The following is an 18,478-nucleotide window of genomic DNA, read 5'->3' on the forward strand; positions in this document are numbered from 1 at the left end:
TTTTTCATGCTCACAAGTAAAATTCATTACAAATGAAAATAAATTTCTTTTATTATTTTTTTATTTTTCCTTCACTGTACCCAACCATGGCTTTTATGCACCGTTACACACCTAATCAAGACAATTAGTGATAAAGGTATGAAGCAGATGATTATTTTCCTATAACAGCTTTTTTAATAGGTGTTTTATTAATAGGTGTGTGTGTGTGTGTGTGTGTGTGTGTGTGTGTAAAAAATTATAAAAATAATTTCATCATAATTGTCTTTGTTTTAGGCAAATGCAACCACAGATAAACAACAACAACATATTTGTGCCATTACTTATTACTTATGAGCAAAACTAAGTGTAAGTGAGTAACACCCTACTGCTTCCACAGAATTTAAGAGGGTAAATTGCAGCCAGGTGTTGCTAATCATCAGCCCCTGATTAATTGATCAGTAGCAGGTGTGCACACCTCTGTAAACCCAGAAGTTTTGCTGGTCTGGAGCTTTCAGCTGTACTTTTACCCGCAAGGTCACACCTCTCAGAAAAATCCAAAAAAAAAAAAAACACATCTTAGTTCTTACAGGCCTCAATGAGCATGTTAAATATTAAAGCCCATGACAGCACAATTAGAAGAAGACTGAACAGAAGCACAACTGAGGTTCTAAAAACTGCATCTGAACAAACTAGAAGACTTCTGGAACATGTGAAGTGGTGGAGGGGTGATGATTTGGGCTTGTTTTTACAGCCAGAGGACCCAGACACTTTGAGTCAACCACGTACATGGGCAGTGATAGCTCAGAGGGCTGAGGCACTGATCCAAAAATCGGTGGTCGTTATATGTCTGAGGTTGTCCTTTTTTATTTATTTATTTATTTAATATACAGCACTGACTGTTAGACATGACTGTGTATATCCATACATAAACAGTACACAAGCTTGTAATGGGTAAAAAAAAATATTTTGCTTTTAATGATCTCATTTTTTAATTTGATTTCTTTTTATCTTCTAATCTAAATTGCTCAGTCGTTTGATTATATCCCAGACTTGTTAGGACTTAATTTCCTCCAGTGTATTTTTATATTCTGTTACACCATGTGCCTCAGAGACGAGCGTTTTAATCGGCTAAAGTTTTAAATGTTCCCTACAGGCAGGTAGTCGTTTAATTACCACTGGGACTTCTATAATTATATCAGCCCTTACAATTAATTAAGTCGTTTCACAGACTTCTGATTTTAAACACACAGAGAAGATGGGACCAATAAAATGCTGAATGCAGAATGTGGAGATAGATTCCCAAATCAGGGGTGCTGAGGTTAAGATGTGCATGTCCTAACATGTTATCATTTCTATAGTAACATCTCATTTGTAGGAATTTGTATTTTAGATGATCAACGGAATAACATACCCAGAATAAAAACGTGTGTGGTCGATAGTACCGGGACTTTCTCTGTAAAGAGAAGTTTATTCATCATTTATGGAAGGAGTCTCCAGTATTCAGACGCAAGGCTCTACGTTTTTCAACATTTAAAAATTTCCTCTTTATGTAATGAAACATGTATCCTCTGTCCCGACATAGAAGAGGACGAACAGAACGATAAGGATCAGCTGAAACAACATGGCCTTCATGGTTTACATTAGCACACAGAGGAAGCTGGGAAAAGCATCTTAAAAATCTTGTTGTTTACTCTCCTGATGTCTCAGACATTTCCTGTCAGTGCATTTATCCCTCTTGTCCCCTTAAACCCTTCCTTTTTTTTTTGCAAAAAAAACATGAGAAATTTACATAGAGTATAATATTTCCAAAATAGGGATTTGATGATGTTTAATCTTATCAGAATTTCCGAAAAAGATCACCGTGATTACTTAATGCTCTGATCATACAGGAAAGAGATGTTATTTTAAAGACATACTAATGAAATAATTCAGGTGTTTACAAGAATGAATTTATCCCACTTTCTTACAGTGTGTATTTTAATTTAATTCATGATAGATAGATAGATAGATAGATAGATAGATAGATAGATAGATAGATAGATAGATAGATAGAATTAAATTGATCGAATAAAAGGCAAAGAATGGTTTGTGTTGTGAAACTGTAAAATTTTAACATATATTTAAATTCAAAAGCAGTCAAAAATTTGGAGGGTGTGCAATTTTTTGCACTGGACTTTGATCTTCTCTACTGTATATAAGTTGCGGTAAATGTTTTTTTTTTTCCTTGTAAATTCAGGGGAAAACATGCTTACTGTACGTTTGATTCCTCAGGACAGCAGGTGTCCCGCAAAAATAAATAAATAAATAAAAAATAGAAACGACTGCATAAGTTTGTGCACCCCAGATCAGTTCTGTCTAATTATCATATAGCACCAAGATTTATGTTTCTGCACCACGTCATCCAAATCAGCCCAGATTTCAGCAACATGCCTAATCCAACACAACGACATGACACAGGCGCAGATGGCACGAGGAAATTTGCCATGCTGAGATATTTTAAGGGGGTTTGTGGACGTCCCACTCTGCCGTACCAGTTGGTGTTGTTCTAGTGGATCATCTGAACGGAATCGAGAACAAAGAGCCACATTTATTATAATCCAAAAAACAAAAGAAGGAAAGAATATGTGATACAATGTCTACAAAGAAAATGTGATGCCTTAAACATGTCACACTATTGGGTTCAAAACACGGTATTGGTGTTAAATGCTTCTGATCTCCTGAGCATACGCATTTTATTTTTATTAAATAAAAAGAATCACATTTGCTAAATACAGTTTAATGCCCTTTTATGTCTTAGTGTCTGTTACTTTTTAGTTTTCGTTACTAATTTTAGTATCAATACTCATAAAGAAATATGATTAATTTACATTTTAAATTATTATTGTTTGAAGTGAGACAATATAACGCTGAAAAATGGGGCTGAACTTTTGGGGCTCATATAAAATCATCTCTCCAAAACTAATTAGGCCACTTCCATGTTGCATAAACTTCAGAAAAAAAGCTTCTTATATGTATAACAGAAAAAATGAAAAAGAAAGTCAGCACCAATACTGTGTTTTGGCCGACACTCATTTTTATTACAATAGGTTTGCTGAATAAAATACCTAGTTAGGTAGATTAGATTCTTAAATTAGACATGTATTTAAGCATTGTACATTAACTTGTTAAATTATCACCTGAGTACATTATGCAAACTGGTCTGTTAAATAATTTTATTACTATGATTTATGTGAGCTAAATGGTTAAGATTTGTAAAATGTTGCAAATGAATTTCTCAACTTGGCTAGCTAGTTTAGCTAGTTCGGTTGCTAATATTTATTGAGCTTGATGGGTGCCAATAATTCCACAAAAGCAGTAATCTTGTAAGGCAAAAAGCCGTGCTGTTTCTGTCTGATTATAAATAATGATATAAACACACTCCAGCTGTGAGGGCGAGTCTGTGATGCTGTCATGAAGACCAGACACCTCGCTGTGATGGTAAACAGATCCACTTCACATTCAACAGAGATAATAATGAGATCAAACACACACAAACACAAACACACACACACACACACACAAACAAACAAACTGCACTCTCGGAAGATGTAATTAGGGATAATAGAGAGGCCAGAAAAGCGAAGATGGACATGAAACGATTTTTATTGAAGAAAAACAACAACAACAACAACAATGAAAAGTCAGAATTTTGGAAATCAGCACTTTAACCTCTTAAGACCCGAGCTTTAATTTTGCATGCATTTTCATTTTTTTCCTAACTATTTGAGATTAGTAGAACCCCATAAGTATAAATTCTAAGAATTGATTTTAAACAGGATTTTTTTATTTAAATGATGTCCCCCCATATCAAATGGTGTGATAGGGGCACATTGGGTTTATTTACTGCATAACACAATAAAGTTACCAGTGTGTTACAAAGTGGGAAAATGTTTATTCTGTAGCCTGAACATGGGTGTGCGAAAACACTGCAAACAATGCAACACAACTAAAAACCCTGTGATTACTCTCTACCCTAAATGCTCCTTTTGTCTGTAAGAACATCTGTAAGAACATCTGTAAGAACTGTCCATCACATCTAATCTCCAGTGTGAAACATAGGAGCACATTACATTCAGTAGTTGCTCATTTTCGTGTCTACCAAGTCACCCTTAACCATCTTGGAATTAAATTATACTGGTTGTTTGACGGTCATAGTCTGCCTTGGACCATCGTCCAGTGGCTACCAGCTGTGTCGAACATGCAGTCTTTCATCTCCAAGTCTCAAGTCTGGAGGAAATGCAGAAGACTTTAAATGCTCGCCATGTACAGTACATGTTTGCTAGGTCCTGGTTCGTTATCAATATCTACACATTTCCCATCCTGATGTCTGCACGCCGCAGTACACGCTACATCATCCCGTTTATCGTGTCCACCAGCCCCTGGCTCACCGATGCCATCAGCACAAGTACTCTGGATGTCTGCTGTGGTGTTTATTTTTACATGATCCTAATGAAGCTGTAGCTCAATATCACTTTCAATACTGCTTTGCCGAGTCGACTCTGTTGGATCAGAAGTGGTATGATCAGCATGTAGATGGTTCACATCAGGATCAGCAGCATCCAAATCAGAATAAATAAATAAAGGACATTTAGACTAATGTGTACCACATGCAGGAACTCATAGTCTTGATGTTATCTGTGGGTTTCTTCCCAAATCTTTTCACGCTACAGTATGTGCCCTTACTTTTATACTGTATGTTCACTTTGCAATTTTACCATCCCGAGTCCCAGTGTCCTCAAACCAGTACTTCCCATTTGGCAGCCTCCAAATTTGTTACTTTTGATACAACGTGTCCAATGTTTGTGTCCTATTAAACTATAGATGTTATTTTGGATAAATAAATAAGTTTTGAACATAAATTCTGATGACAGGCTTTTATATTTGCTCTATTTTTATGTCAGAATTCACTGTACTGTAGAGCATGTTGCCTGAGAGTGACGTCATCTTCTGTTTCCACCATATAGCACCACCTAGTGGTAGAAACAGTGCAACAGGCTGGTTGCAATAGGCTGATCAACGTATTGCAATTCTTTTTTTTACCACTAGGTGGTGCTATAAAGTGTCTACTAATGAGGACAACAGGTCAATGTTATGCAGAATGAAGTACAGGATTAGGTGCAGGGAATCCAAAATGTAAGGTCTCCATATGAGGATCCTGAAATATAAAATTAAATATAATATAAAATCAGGCAGGATTGGTTTCTCTATGCGATGTTTGCATTGTGAAGAAAATAAATGACACAGAAAACTGGATTTATGAAAAAAAAAAAAACTGTATTAACACTAATACTACTACTACTACTACTTATAATAATAATAATAATAATAATAATAATCATAATATTTAATATCAATATCCCCCATCAATATACATTACCTGACTTTAGAGAATTATTATTATTATTATTATTATTATTATTATTATTATTATTGTATATTATATTGTACATATTATATGTATTTTTTTTTATGGATTCTTGTGTTCAAAGACAAGCTTTTATAAATAAATATAAATGGTGTAGTGATTAGCACTGTTGCCTCGTATAGCTCCAGGGTCCAGGTTCGATTCCTGCCTCGGGGTCTGCATGTGTGTGTGTGTGTGTGTGTGTGTGTGTGTGTGTGGAGTTTTTATGTTCTCCCTGTACATTAAGGTTTCCTCTGGGTTCCTTCTGCAGTAAAAAACTTGCAGATTAGAATAACTGGCGTTCCCAAATTGCCCATAGTGTGTGACTGAGTGCTCGTGAGTAAATATATAAAATTGAAACATGACAAGAATATTTGTTTCTACAAGGAAAAAAAAAAGGTTAGAAATCTGTTTATTCCTGTCACACTTCGTACAGTATACAGTACATTACCCTAATTGCAAAACATGTCTAAATTTATCTGAGCATATCAGTTCGGGTCAGACAGGATTAGTTTTACCTTTAAAATCAATTAAATGTGCGCAGTTCTCAGAGGCGCTGCTTGTCAACAGATGAGTCAGGTGACTTTTTGGGGCCCCGGCCAGCGAAGGGCCCCTGAGCGAAGGGCCCCTGAGCGCTGACAAAAGTATTTATTATTTATAAGATAACGGTGTTGAATGCTGGTTGGAGAGGCTTCATCAGTCAACAGTTGATAAGAAAATAGACATCATGTTATATTAATCAAACACTTTAGATCTTATAGCTCACAGTTACAGGAGGTTATTATTAATTAGCATTTTTAGTTGAAGTTTATACATTTCTCTAAGCCTTCTTTCTAAAGCTGCTACAATGTTGAAAATGCTATACAAATCAACTTTTTTGAATTGAATTTAACCATAAACAGTATAAATCTTTATTCGTCTTGGGCATGATCATATCGTGCGTCTGGAAGTACACCGGACTGTTTAACCTGCGGGTTTCCGAAGGCAACCGTTACTCAGAAAGGAATTAAAACGCTCAGACGACCACAGACTCGGTTACAAAACAGTGATTATCTCAGGAGAGCAGGGAGACAAACACACACACACGGCGTAAAAACTGTGTGAACAGCATCCTGTGTAAATGAAGCTCATCCCAATAGAGCTTTGGTAACGAAATACACACGGAGGGACTTTAAGTCAAACAGAATTAAATATACTGATGTGTTTACGAATGACATGCGCCATCAAGTGGACAATAAGAAAACCGCACAGAGTCAAATACAAGGATAAAATGCATTCTGTAAGAATGTGTTCTTATAAAAAGAATTAGATTTTATTCCTGTATTTATACACTTGGTATCATTTTATTTACTATGGCAGAAATTAAGTCAAAACAAACAAATAAACAAACCAACCACCCATTCACTCCTCATCTAGACCACTTTATCCTGTATACAGGGTTGTGAAGGGCCTGACGCCTAACCCAGGAGACTTGGGTCAATCTGGGACGTCAATTAACATTATCTGCATGCCTTTAGACTTTGGACACCAAGTAAGGGGAGAGCATGCAAACGTCATGCACACAGTTCTGAGGTCAGGACTCAAACCTTCTACCCAAGAGGTTCAAGGTGCAACGCTAACCACTACGCTACCATGCTACTTCACCCAATTTAATGTAAAAACCTTCAATGGCCAGCTGATTTTTATAATTGCTACTAATTCAGTTTTTATATTGGATGTCATACAGACATTGGACTGATGAGTACATTAGATAAATACTCATAATAGGTTTTATTTATTGGACTCACTAAATTTTTTTTTTCTTTTAGAAAACTATTATAGCATTGCTTGATTATACCTGCTTTCTGATCAATGGGAGTTTCTTTCCTCTTCATTCCTCTTGCACCACAGTCGTCTCACCAGCCTCTCTCTTTTTCTGATCTTTTTTGCAGTAAAAGTGAGACTTTTGACATTGGAGACTCCTTCCACGAATGTTATAGTACTTATTAAAACACACTTGTTCTTACAGGAAACCTCACCATATCACTGTTCTGTTCTAGTTTAATACATTACATTTTCTGTTTCTTTTCTTTTCTATAAATATGTTTAGGTCTTGTTTTGTGCAGAAACGCAGATTAAATTCATCTTCCAGACGTGTTACTCTGTGTGTTACTTCAGACAAAAAAAAAAAAAAAAGGAGTGATTCTTAGGACAGCGTTTGTATGAAAACAAACACACTACACTAACTTGTTTTAAATTACACGATTGTTTTTTTCTGATTTAAAAAATGGTCTGGTGGAAAAGGTATTCATTTTCCATTATATGGAAGTTTAAAGGTGTTATTTATGATGGGTAGACAAATAAAATACAGCTGGAGGCATTTCAACTTCTGGATTTCACCAGTGAATCACAACACTGAGTTGATCAGTTAGTAGTGAAGTTTGATTGATTACATTTTTTTACATTTATTAAATAAGTAAGCTTATATATATATATATATATATATATATATATATATATATATATACACACACTGTATATATGTTATATATATAACATATATATTTTATAATTTTACTATATATACTTTTAGACTATATACTATTTTTAGACCATTTTTATATCTACTGAATATTTTACCTTTTAAATGTAATTAAACTTCAAAATATATTTTATGTCACCTATAATATTTGTTTTTAAACCACATTTTATTTGCTGTCTACTGATTTATTTTCTTTACTTTAAAGAGCAAAAATTTAAAAGAATATATTTAATAATTATTCTAATAATTTTTATTCTAAAAATTATTATTATTATTATTATTATTATTATTATTATTATAGGTCGTTGCTTCTTTATCTTTTAAATCTTTTTTCCATGATAGCTATTGTTTATTATTAGTAGTAGTAATAATAATAATAAATAAATTAGACTTTTTTTGAGTGGGGTTACTTAAAAAAAAAGAATTTGCACAGGGATAATAATAACAATAATAATATTTTACTAATATTAATACTATATAATAATAATAATAATAATAATACTTTGGACTAACACTCTGGATGTTCCGGAAATTCACTGATACTAGTGGCTTCTGCACACCTGCACATTCGTGGAACTTAGTTACTTACTCTAACACAAGTCACAATAAATATGTGACTTTCAGGCATATTTGCGCAGCCCCTGGACATTCTGTTTCCCTGATGCACATAGTCACTTTAAATATGTGAATCATAATACTTGCAGGCATATATTTCCACACCCCCTGGACATTTCTATTTATATTCAAATTCATTCCCACACAAAAAAAATCCAGAAATTCTATATTGTACAGCTGTTTTTGTTATTTTTCTATATTTTTTTAAAATATTTTTCTTATATTGTATATTTTGTACTGTACAGGTATATAATTCTTTCTTAGTTAAATGTACCTTCTATTTTCTTTTTTATATTTATTTTTATTAATAGTCTTTTATTTTAAGGTCACGGACGGTCGTCTAAGCATTTCACTGCATATCATACTGTGTATGACTGTGTATGTGACAAATAAAATTTTAATTTAATAATAATAATAATAAAAGTAGAATATTAAAACCAATAATACAATGGCTTGATGAAGAATACTACTAATAATAATAATAATAAATGACAAAACATGAATCGATAACATTAACACAAATACTTTCAGTTCCAATGAGGAAACTTTAGTTAAAATAAAACACAAAACAAAGAAACAAAAAATATCCACAGCCAACAGTAGCTACGGTTTAATGACTTGACACAACACACACAAACACACACACACACACACATACACAGACAATATGCTTTAAAGAAATTCTTTTATAACAAGCTTAAGTTGCATAGTTTATACATGAAATCCCAGAATAAGTGTAAGACAAAATGACAGTGATGAGAAAAAAATAAACCAAACTACAGAGACGAAGAAGTTCAAGAGTGTTTTAAGACTGTATTAAATGTTAAACTTTAGTGTTCTGATGTTTAAAAAAACAACAACAAAAAAAAAAACAAAGACTTGTACAGTATGTCTTAATGCTATAAAAAAAAGCCTGTGAGACAAGGCTTAGAGATTATGGTGTATACAGAGGTCGCCTGAAAAGGTTATGCCAGATGTATGATCAGTCAAGATATTTATAATAATAATAATAATAATAATAATAAGTAACAGACCATTGAAAAGGAAAAAAAAAAAAAAACAAAGCACCAAAAAACATCCTGCTCAAAAGCTGGTTTCATACCGTACGATTTCTAAAAATAAGAAAATAATTATATAACAGACGTGTACTCTCTGCGTTCTGTGGTACGAGGAGGATCTTCTAATCTGCATGGCGTTAAAGAAAATTGTTCCATTTTGTTTTACCGTCAGTAACCGTGATTCGTAGATTCACTTGTGCAAAAAAATAAATCACATAAACACAGAAACGTTAGCTTATGAATAACGTTATCGTCGTCCTACGCTGTATTCCAGCTGGTGGATTTTAAAAGAACGCCACAGCAGCAAATGAGATTTTTTTAAATTATTATTATTTCTCAGGCAGACAAAAATTTTGGTATGTTTTAATCTCTGGTGAAATGGTGCTTTTTTTCTTTTTATATACACAACAGCAAAGGTCAAAAGATCTGGTAAAAAAAAAAATCGTACGGTGTAAAGCCGGCTAAGGACGTATGCAGGATAATTAATCATCAAATGAAAATGGACCAGGTCACCAGTTTAATCTTGTTGTTCTGTTTGAAACTGGTGAGACATGTTACATGTAGAGTAAAATGAAATGAGATTTACCAAACAAACAAAGCGTGCCTGAAGCTCAAGGCACTGGATCCAACAACACCTGGAGTATGCATACCGTTAAAAGTGCAGTTTTATAGGTTATTTGGTGTCTAAGTGCATAGATTTCTCACATTTATAACAAATCATGGCTTATTTAAAAAAGAAAAAAAAAATCAATAGATTAGACCCTCTTCCCCGTTTACTGCCTCTTGGTGTGCTTTAGGTTGTAGTGGCTTCGCATGTCTTTGCGAAGGCGAAACTTCTCCCCGCACATACCACAGATGTACAGGTGAACGTCCATGTGCTTCTCCAAGTGCTCGCTGCTGGGAAAGATCTGGAAACACACCTGGCAGATGGTCTCTCCGGCTGACAGGTGGGAAATCATGTGGCGCACGTGGTCGTGCTTCAGGAAGGTGCCTTGATCGCACACGGGGCAAACGTACCGTGCCATCCCTTTGTGCATGTCGGTGTGCAGGCGGAGCTGGCGCTCGCGCAGGAACCGCTTTCCGCAGGTCTGGCAGGTGAACTGTTTCTCCTTGGTGTGAACGGTGTAGTGCTCACGCAGGTGGCACCGCTGGTAGAACCCTTTGCCGCAGATGGCGCAAAAGTGTTTGCGCCGGTGGTCCGGCTCGTCTTCCATCGTGGTGGGCCGGAAAGAATCCTGCTCAGGACAGGACAGAGTGTGCTCCACTGCCAGGCTTTCGGTCTCAAAAATCAAGCCGCAAAGAGGACAACGGAAGCCCAAGTCGGCACCTTCGAGCAGGCTTTCCTCCATCACCTGGGCGTCTTCAGGTAAAGGGCTCTCTTCACCCGGGGAATCCGTTTCGGGGCACTGGGGCTCCCCGCAGCGCTCGGCATGCTCCTGCAGCTGCCTGCCTTTAATCAGAACCTGACCACACCTTCCACAAGCACATATGTGTCCCATGTGGCTGGAGATGTAGTGAGCTGATTGATCCTCCTCAGTTAGCAAGGCGCCGCACAGCTCGCACGGAGTGCACTCTCCGTCCTGCTTCTCCTCTTTAACCCGGCAAATCTTTGCTTCCGGACCCTTACTGTGGCCCTCCAGAGCACCATCATCTATGACAGAAACACCTGCTTCTTCTTCGCTGTCAAATCTCATGTTATCTCCGACATTGGTCCTGAACACATTGCGGCGTACTTTGCAGCTCCCCACGCTGTGGTTCCTGACCTGGACCACTTTGATGTTTTCCGTCTCGGTATCAGAGTCCTCTTCCTGCTCTACTTTGATGTTTATGTTCGATGCTGAATCTGTGTCCATGCCAGTAGCGATGGATCTGATGACAGATTCGGTGTCAGATTTATGGTCGGGCCAATCTTCCTCACCTTTACAAAGAGCTCTCTGGTCTCCGGTTCCTTCAGAAGCCGAGCTCTCACCTTTGCTCGAGTCACTGTCGCCCGCTTTGCCGACTCTTGGGTTTTGGTACGCCTTGCGGTTGGTGCACGTGAGGATGTGTTCAATAAGGAGCTTCTCGCAGCTGAAGACAAACCCACAGTCGTCGCAAGTATAAGTGCGCCCGAATCGTGGACGCTCTTTCAGCGTGGCGCTTCGGCCAGAGGTTCTCTTTCTCAGATCGCACGGTTGTTCTGCAAGGTTCTCAGAGTGCACTGGTGGAAGTGGGAGAACCACATCCTCGACAGGTCTTACAGTAGATATAGTCGTGGTTTGCTGAGTAGCTGGGTTTGAAATTTTGGGCGCGTGGTCACTTTTGGCAGGACTCGGCCTCTCCTGCTCGAACATGCGGACGCCAAACATCATCTTCCCTCCTACAACGCTGGAGGATGACGAGGAACTGGATGACGATGAGGAAGCTGAGGAAGAGGGAGTAAGATTGGATGCGCGGATGTCTCGGAGATCCTCCAACGAGTCGGGGATGTAGTACATCTGCAAATAAGCCATGGACGACTTAAGTTCCTCGAACTCGTAGTGTCCTACGACGATGCGGCCGAGGTACATGAGCTGCAGGATGAGGTCGAAGCACTCTGCGCTGATCTGCATGTTGCTGAGATCGAGGCGCGCAGTGCCCTGCTGGTCTCGGATGAACATCATCCTGAAGTAGGAGCTGCAGGCTGCCAGGACAGCCTTATGCGCCCTGAAGTAAATGTCGCCAATGGCGATGCAGCAGTCGCACAGGAAGCCCCATTCCCGCTGGTTGTTGAGTTGCTGCAGGACATGCTCGCTGTGGCTTGGCCTTGCCATCACCCTGTAAAGGACTGAGAAAGATAGACAAGCGCTTAAACAGAATACAAACGCCGGATTATTCAGCCTTATACAGCATGGGAACAGATCTCAGTTTGCTTCAGGGAAATTTCCAGCAGTAAACAGGAAGCAAAACTGCTTGGAATAAGTAAGTAATAATGAAAGTGTTCTCAGCTGCTATGCGTCTCTGAGGTCTTTCGATTTGCACATTTAATATGTATTCCTGTGGAAACATCATTACTGCCAAATAACAGTGTATAAATAGCCACTTTTAAAGGTCTCATGTCTCAAGAGAGTTTGCCATCCATTTGGAACAAGTTCTTTTTGACTACGCAGAACCCGGGTTTATATGTAGTGTGTTACATATTCATAAACAAATTAAACTTCGTGTTTGGTCAATATTGTGCAACACTCAGGGTCCCGAGCAACACGGCAAATAGAGCAGGGCTGCACTTATCTTATCTCTTCCTTAATTAATGATTTTTTTATATTGTTTATAAAAAAGACGTCCTAAGTACTAGGTCTGTGCAACGTCGGTTTTCGTTTCCCTGCTTGCATTTTTCCATTTGAAAGAATCATGATAACTGATGAATCAGGCAGAAACAATGTTTGTTTGTTTTTATCTTATAAAAGGGGCATTTTAGTCCTGTCAGGATGAAGGAGAATAATGAAGGGTATAATATTATTACTAGCTGTACTGTGGAGAATCCCTGCCACTAGCCGCAAGCGAGGATGTTTAAGTGTGAAAAATTGGCCGTGCTCTGATGGTGGAAGGGGCTTACTCATTCTCCCGTCAATCACAGCCACACTAGCCGATCTTGAGCGTCAGTGTATGTTGAAGACCGTATACACACTCTTTCCTTTGGGTGTAATAGTATGAGCAGCGGATCATTAAGATTTTTGGTTTCATGTGTCTCAGAAGTAGACTGTTCTTCTCCAGTTAAAAACTATTGTATGGTGTGTGTGAGAGCAGGCAAGGGAGTGGACAATGGCCAGGAATCAATTTTAGAAAGAGATCACTTACCTAAATTATTTTTAAATAATACTATTGGTAAAGTGTTAGATTTGCTGCTTCATTGTAGGCCTGTGTTTTACTAGTGCTTGTATACCATCAAGGTAGAAAAGTTTCTCAGTACGCCAGAGCCATGATCAGACTGTCCGCTTTACTTCACGTCTGAAACGCTAGCCTCCAAGGATCTCCTTTAAAAGTCTAAACATGTGGAGAACACAGCCTGCTTTGATCATCAAAGGTGTTCTCTTTTTGCAAGACTTCATACGGGCCACAGCTACACTTGTGCATTACAGGAACTCAGCTGTCACCTCTCCCATACAGTCCTGACCTCACTCCAAGCCATTTCTAAATGTTTAGACTATTAGTCTATTAGTTATTATTTAGGTGCATTAGTATAGCAGGGGATTATATAGAGAAATAAAGGGAGTTTTTACTCTTAGAACTTTTTTTTTTGTTATTCTGTGCGATCAAAAGTCCCACTTTGACTTGAACACCCCTTGTATAGAGTGTACTAGATTTCCTGCAATATAACCTTTCCCCTTTAGGTGGCAGCAGACAGTATTAAGACAGCAAAATTGCAAAATGGCTTTTTTCCCCCCTCTGACTACACCTGTAGGTCAATCTACAGTACAGAACGGTATTGAGTCGTGGCTACATGGCTAGAATTACTGCAAGGAGTTTCATTATCTAGAGTCTGTTGTGGCAATTAAGGAATTTATGATTGTAAACTTTTTTTTTTAAATCAGGGGGCCATCAAAATATTTTATGAATATATATATACACATCTTGTGAGAGGAGTAACATTTAATCAAAGGGGCGAACAGGTTGGTGTTTGCAACTACTGAGCATGGAGAACCCTTTCATCAGGTCTTCAAAGAAAATCTGCAGTAGATTTGCATCCGAGTACTAAAATTAAAGGGCTCAACAGTGGCAACTTGGCGAGGCTGGGGCTCGAACCCCTGACCTTCTGATGAGTAACCCAGTAACCCACAGCCTTAACCGACTGAGCCACCACTAAAATGTGTACAACTACTGTATGGGTGTTCTGGTCAAATCAGTGTGTCGTCTTAAGTTATGGCAAATCTCAGAGGAAACAATAAATATTTTTAGTGAATCTGGTGCGAAACTGTCAGTGGGTTTACAGCATGTTATTTCGGTGTGAATTAATAGTAGTGTCTAGTCATGACATCATCAAGAGACATCACTGCTGTACAGTTACGCACTCACTCATCATCTATACCGCTTTATCCTGTATACAAGGACGCAGGGGCCTATCCCAAGAGACTAAGGGCACGAGGAGGGGTACATCCTGGCTGGGGTGCCAATCCATCACAGGGCACACACACTCATTCACAGACTACGGGCAATTTGGGAACGCCAATTAGCCTAATCTACACGTCTTTGGAATGTGGGAGGAAATCGGAGTACCCGGAGGAAATCCACCAAGCGCGGGAAGAACATAGCAACTCCACACACACACACAGACCCTGAGGTGGAAATCGAACGCGGACCCTGAAGGTATAAGGCGACAGTGCTAACGACTGAGCCACCATGCTGCCTAGTGTGGTTACAACAAAAACAAATACTGTAGAGTCTTTTCCACAGCAAAGTTCAATATCATGTTAATGTTATATCTAATGTAAAAGTATAGCAGAGACGTGTTCTATGAGAGTCAGTAAGGTTGGCTATGATATCCTGAGGAAAGTAGAAGTTTAATGTTCTGAATCAAAATGACATCATTTTCAAGCTATAAAACATAGCCACCTTTTTTTAAAAGAGATCTATGTTTTGTTAGCAATGCAACAGCCAACTAACAAATCTTGAGTTTATAATGCATCTACTTTTTTTTTCGAAACAGTGACCCTGTATGAGCAGTAGAGATGAGGAGAGATTGATTCAGTTATGAACCTGATTCTTTTGTATGGCAATTCACGTATCGTGACGCTGACTCCAAAATCAATTTTACAAAAAAAAAAAAATAAAAATCCTAGCATTTATTTATAATAGAAATGCGGCGGTTAATCGAATCGGCTGGTTTTCAGTTTGATTGGCCGTGACCAGCGATCGGCTGATCCGCCTCAGATATAAACCATTCTGTACCGAGCGCAGAAGCTTCCGAGTGGCGCAACAGAGACACATTTTATGGCGTTACCTTATCAACAATCATGAACATTAAAAGCCTCTGATTTGCCTTTTTTTCCAAACTCCAAATTAGCAAATTACGAATAAAAAAGTGTAAATAGTACAGACTGCGCCACTTGTAGGATTATAAACGGTGACGCATTCACTGCCTCAAATGCCAGCGAGCACACGGGTGTGTGCGGTTTGTAACGCGGGCACACCAACGCACACAATTTTCGGCTAATCAGCGCTCGCGGTGTGTGTTAAGACTGGTGTAAGCGTGTGTAATAAGTGGGTTTAAGACTAATTTACTCACAGAGTTTGGAGGAAATGGCAGATCTCGTAAAAATGTAACGCTGAAAAAGCGTTTCTGTTGCACCACCCAGGAAGCTTCTGCACTCTGAACAAAATAGTTCATATCTGAGCGCAATCAACTGATCTCCGGTCGACTGGTTCATCTCTATTATAAATATAATATATATATTATTATTTTTATTCATCACGCAACAGAATGGCCATTCGTAACTGAACCGATTTATCCACCCATTTTCTATTTGTCATGGGAGAAGGCATTCCACAATCAGAAATTTGTGCCTTAAGAACGTAGCAGATTAAATTCGTATACCAAGGTGTCACTATATAAACTCTGAAGTCTTCAGAAGGTACTGAAGTCACGTGACAGGTCAGGGTTTCCTGACTGCTGGTGTCGCCAGTGACCGCGCTGACATGACGTCATGTTCTCAGCATTGCGCAATCACAGTTACAAGTTTAGTTAGAAAAAAGTATCGGCACCTCAGTGCACCACTTATCACAAGGCATTGTGGGTAATGTTCCTCAGGAAACCAGCAACTTTTTAAAGTTCCTTCCAAAATAAAACTTTACTTTTTCTTTCAATCACATGCTTGTTATAAGGATATGCAAGAACGGATGGTTTTGACGTTTTTTGTTGAGGGAAAGAAATACAAATAAAGCCGTGTGTGGGTCTGAGAGGGATTAAATATGGTCTGAGCACTTTGCACGTGGTAGAGCTTACATCCGAAACCACATGGGTGACATGTAACCTGGAACAAATCTAATGTCGTTCTGTCAGCTTCAAGTCTAACCACGACTTCAGGAGGCAGAACGACTAAACAACACGGTAGACATTTTGTTTTTGTTTGTTTTTCCCCCCCCTCTCTCAGTAACGACTAGGAGCTGCACGCGCGTACTGTACTTTCTCTTTGTGTTTTTTTTTTTTTTTTTCTCTCTCGCTAAGTCTAAACGCCAGTAAAGTCCCGCCCCCTCTGCGCTCTGATTGGCTGGTCCCCTGTGAACAGGCTCGTGCGGGACGTCGAGGCTGTCAATCACACCGCAGCAAAAGTAAAACACACCAACTATCTATTATACGGCTCGATTATCTGAAGGTGTAACAACAAAACGGGGTTTGATCGCGGTTAAAAGGTTTAACACGAATAAAAAAAACGCGATAAAATGAGATAACGAACACGGACAGACCGGGTGACGTGATGTTTGAGTCGAAGGTTGCGTCCCGCACGAGCTTCACGCACGTACGCAGAGCTGTTTTCTGATTAGCAGAAGCTAGCACACGGAGACTTACCGACGGTACGGAGGCGGACAGGAGGGAGTTGGGGTCGACTCGACACCGTGCGGATGAGGAGCAGAGCCGGGGCAGGAGTCGGCGAGGAGGAAGACTTCCGCACAGCCGCGTCGGATCACCGCACTGTAGGCTGCCTGCCTGCCTGCGCGACGGAGACAGAGAGAGATCCGGCCTCGCTCACGCACGCAAATGCAACCCGCCCTAAAAAAAATCTAAATCCGGCCCCGCTCACGCAAATGCGCTGCAGCCCGCCCTACCGCGGCCATGCATGCAGAAACAACTGCAGTGACCATGCAACCATACATGAACATGAAAATACATGTACGCCTGTGTGTGTGTGTGTGTGTTGTGGGAGGGAAGCTGTGTGAGTGTGTGTGTGTGAGAGACAGACGCCTTCCTCCTCACACACTCTACGCTGGAGTGTTTTTTTTTTTTTTCTTCTTCTTTTTAACAATGTATTTTCTTCCTCCCAGAACGAAAGTGCAATAACGTGCACGCTTCACACACACACACACACACACATTTCCTGAATAATAAAATGTACACTATGCATGCCTAGAAGTACTAATAAACTTTGATGCCACTTTGTTTTCCCAGACTTGTTCTGTTTTCTTGCTTTCTTTTTAACCCTTTATTTGCTCTACAGAACAGTGTCAACATGTGGCTAGAAAAACAAGGAAGAAAGAAAATGGCACATCTCTCTCTATCTCTCTCTCTGTCTCTCTCTCTCTCTCTGACTCCAAAATCTATTTATTTATTTTTTTTATAATTTTTTTTTTACATATTACATTTATACACTTTGCTTTCCTTTTAACCCTTTCCTTGCCCTACAAAGCAACATGTGACTAGCTAGAAAAAAAGAAAACACACATCTCTCTCTCTCTCTCTCTCTCTTTGGTGTCGTAGTGGTTAGCACTGTCGCCTCGCACCTCTAGGGTCTGGGTTTGATTCCCGCCTCGGGGTCTGTGCGCATAGAGTTTGCATGTTTTCCCGTGCTTGGTGGGATTCCTCAGGGTTATTTGGTTTCCTCCCACAGTCCAAAGACATGCAGATTAGCCAACAGTGTGTGTGTGTATAAGGTGCTACCAATGTTGTACAAAATAGGAATAAATACCACTGGCCTCCACAATCCAGAGGTTCACAATTGTGATATTTATAAAATCGCAATACAAAGCCATCCATCTATGGCTTTGTATTGCGATTTTATAAATATCACAATTTTATAAATATCCTGCTTCAATATTATATTCGAAACAATTCTAAACAAACTTTGTAACTCTTTATTCACTCCCACTGCACAGGACAGGGTGCGATGTGAAAAGGAATAGTGTAGTGTGCGC

At 38.8% G+C, this 18,478-nt stretch overlaps 1 protein-coding gene across 1 annotated transcript; it reads right to left on the reverse strand.

Moving 5' to 3' along the window:
* Nucleotides 1–9,150: 9,150 nt before the first annotated feature.
* Nucleotides 9,151–17,276, reverse strand: zbtb1 (zinc finger and BTB domain containing 1). Its single transcript, XM_053488927.1, has 2 exons — nt 17,139–17,276; nt 9,151–12,422 (listed from the first exon to the last, which is right to left on the reverse strand). Exon 2 carries the CDS (start codon nt 12,406–12,408, stop codon nt 10,390–10,392), a length of 2,019 nt encoding a protein of 672 aa, XP_053344902.1. The 5' UTR covers nt 12,409–12,422; nt 17,139–17,276; the 3' UTR covers nt 9,151–10,389.
* Nucleotides 17,277–18,478: the final 1,202 nt, after the last annotated feature.

This window comes from Clarias gariepinus, chromosome 27 (assembly GCF_024256425.1).
Source record: "Clarias gariepinus isolate MV-2021 ecotype Netherlands chromosome 27, CGAR_prim_01v2, whole genome shotgun sequence".
Taxonomy (NCBI): domain Eukaryota; kingdom Metazoa; phylum Chordata; class Actinopteri; order Siluriformes; family Clariidae; genus Clarias; species Clarias gariepinus.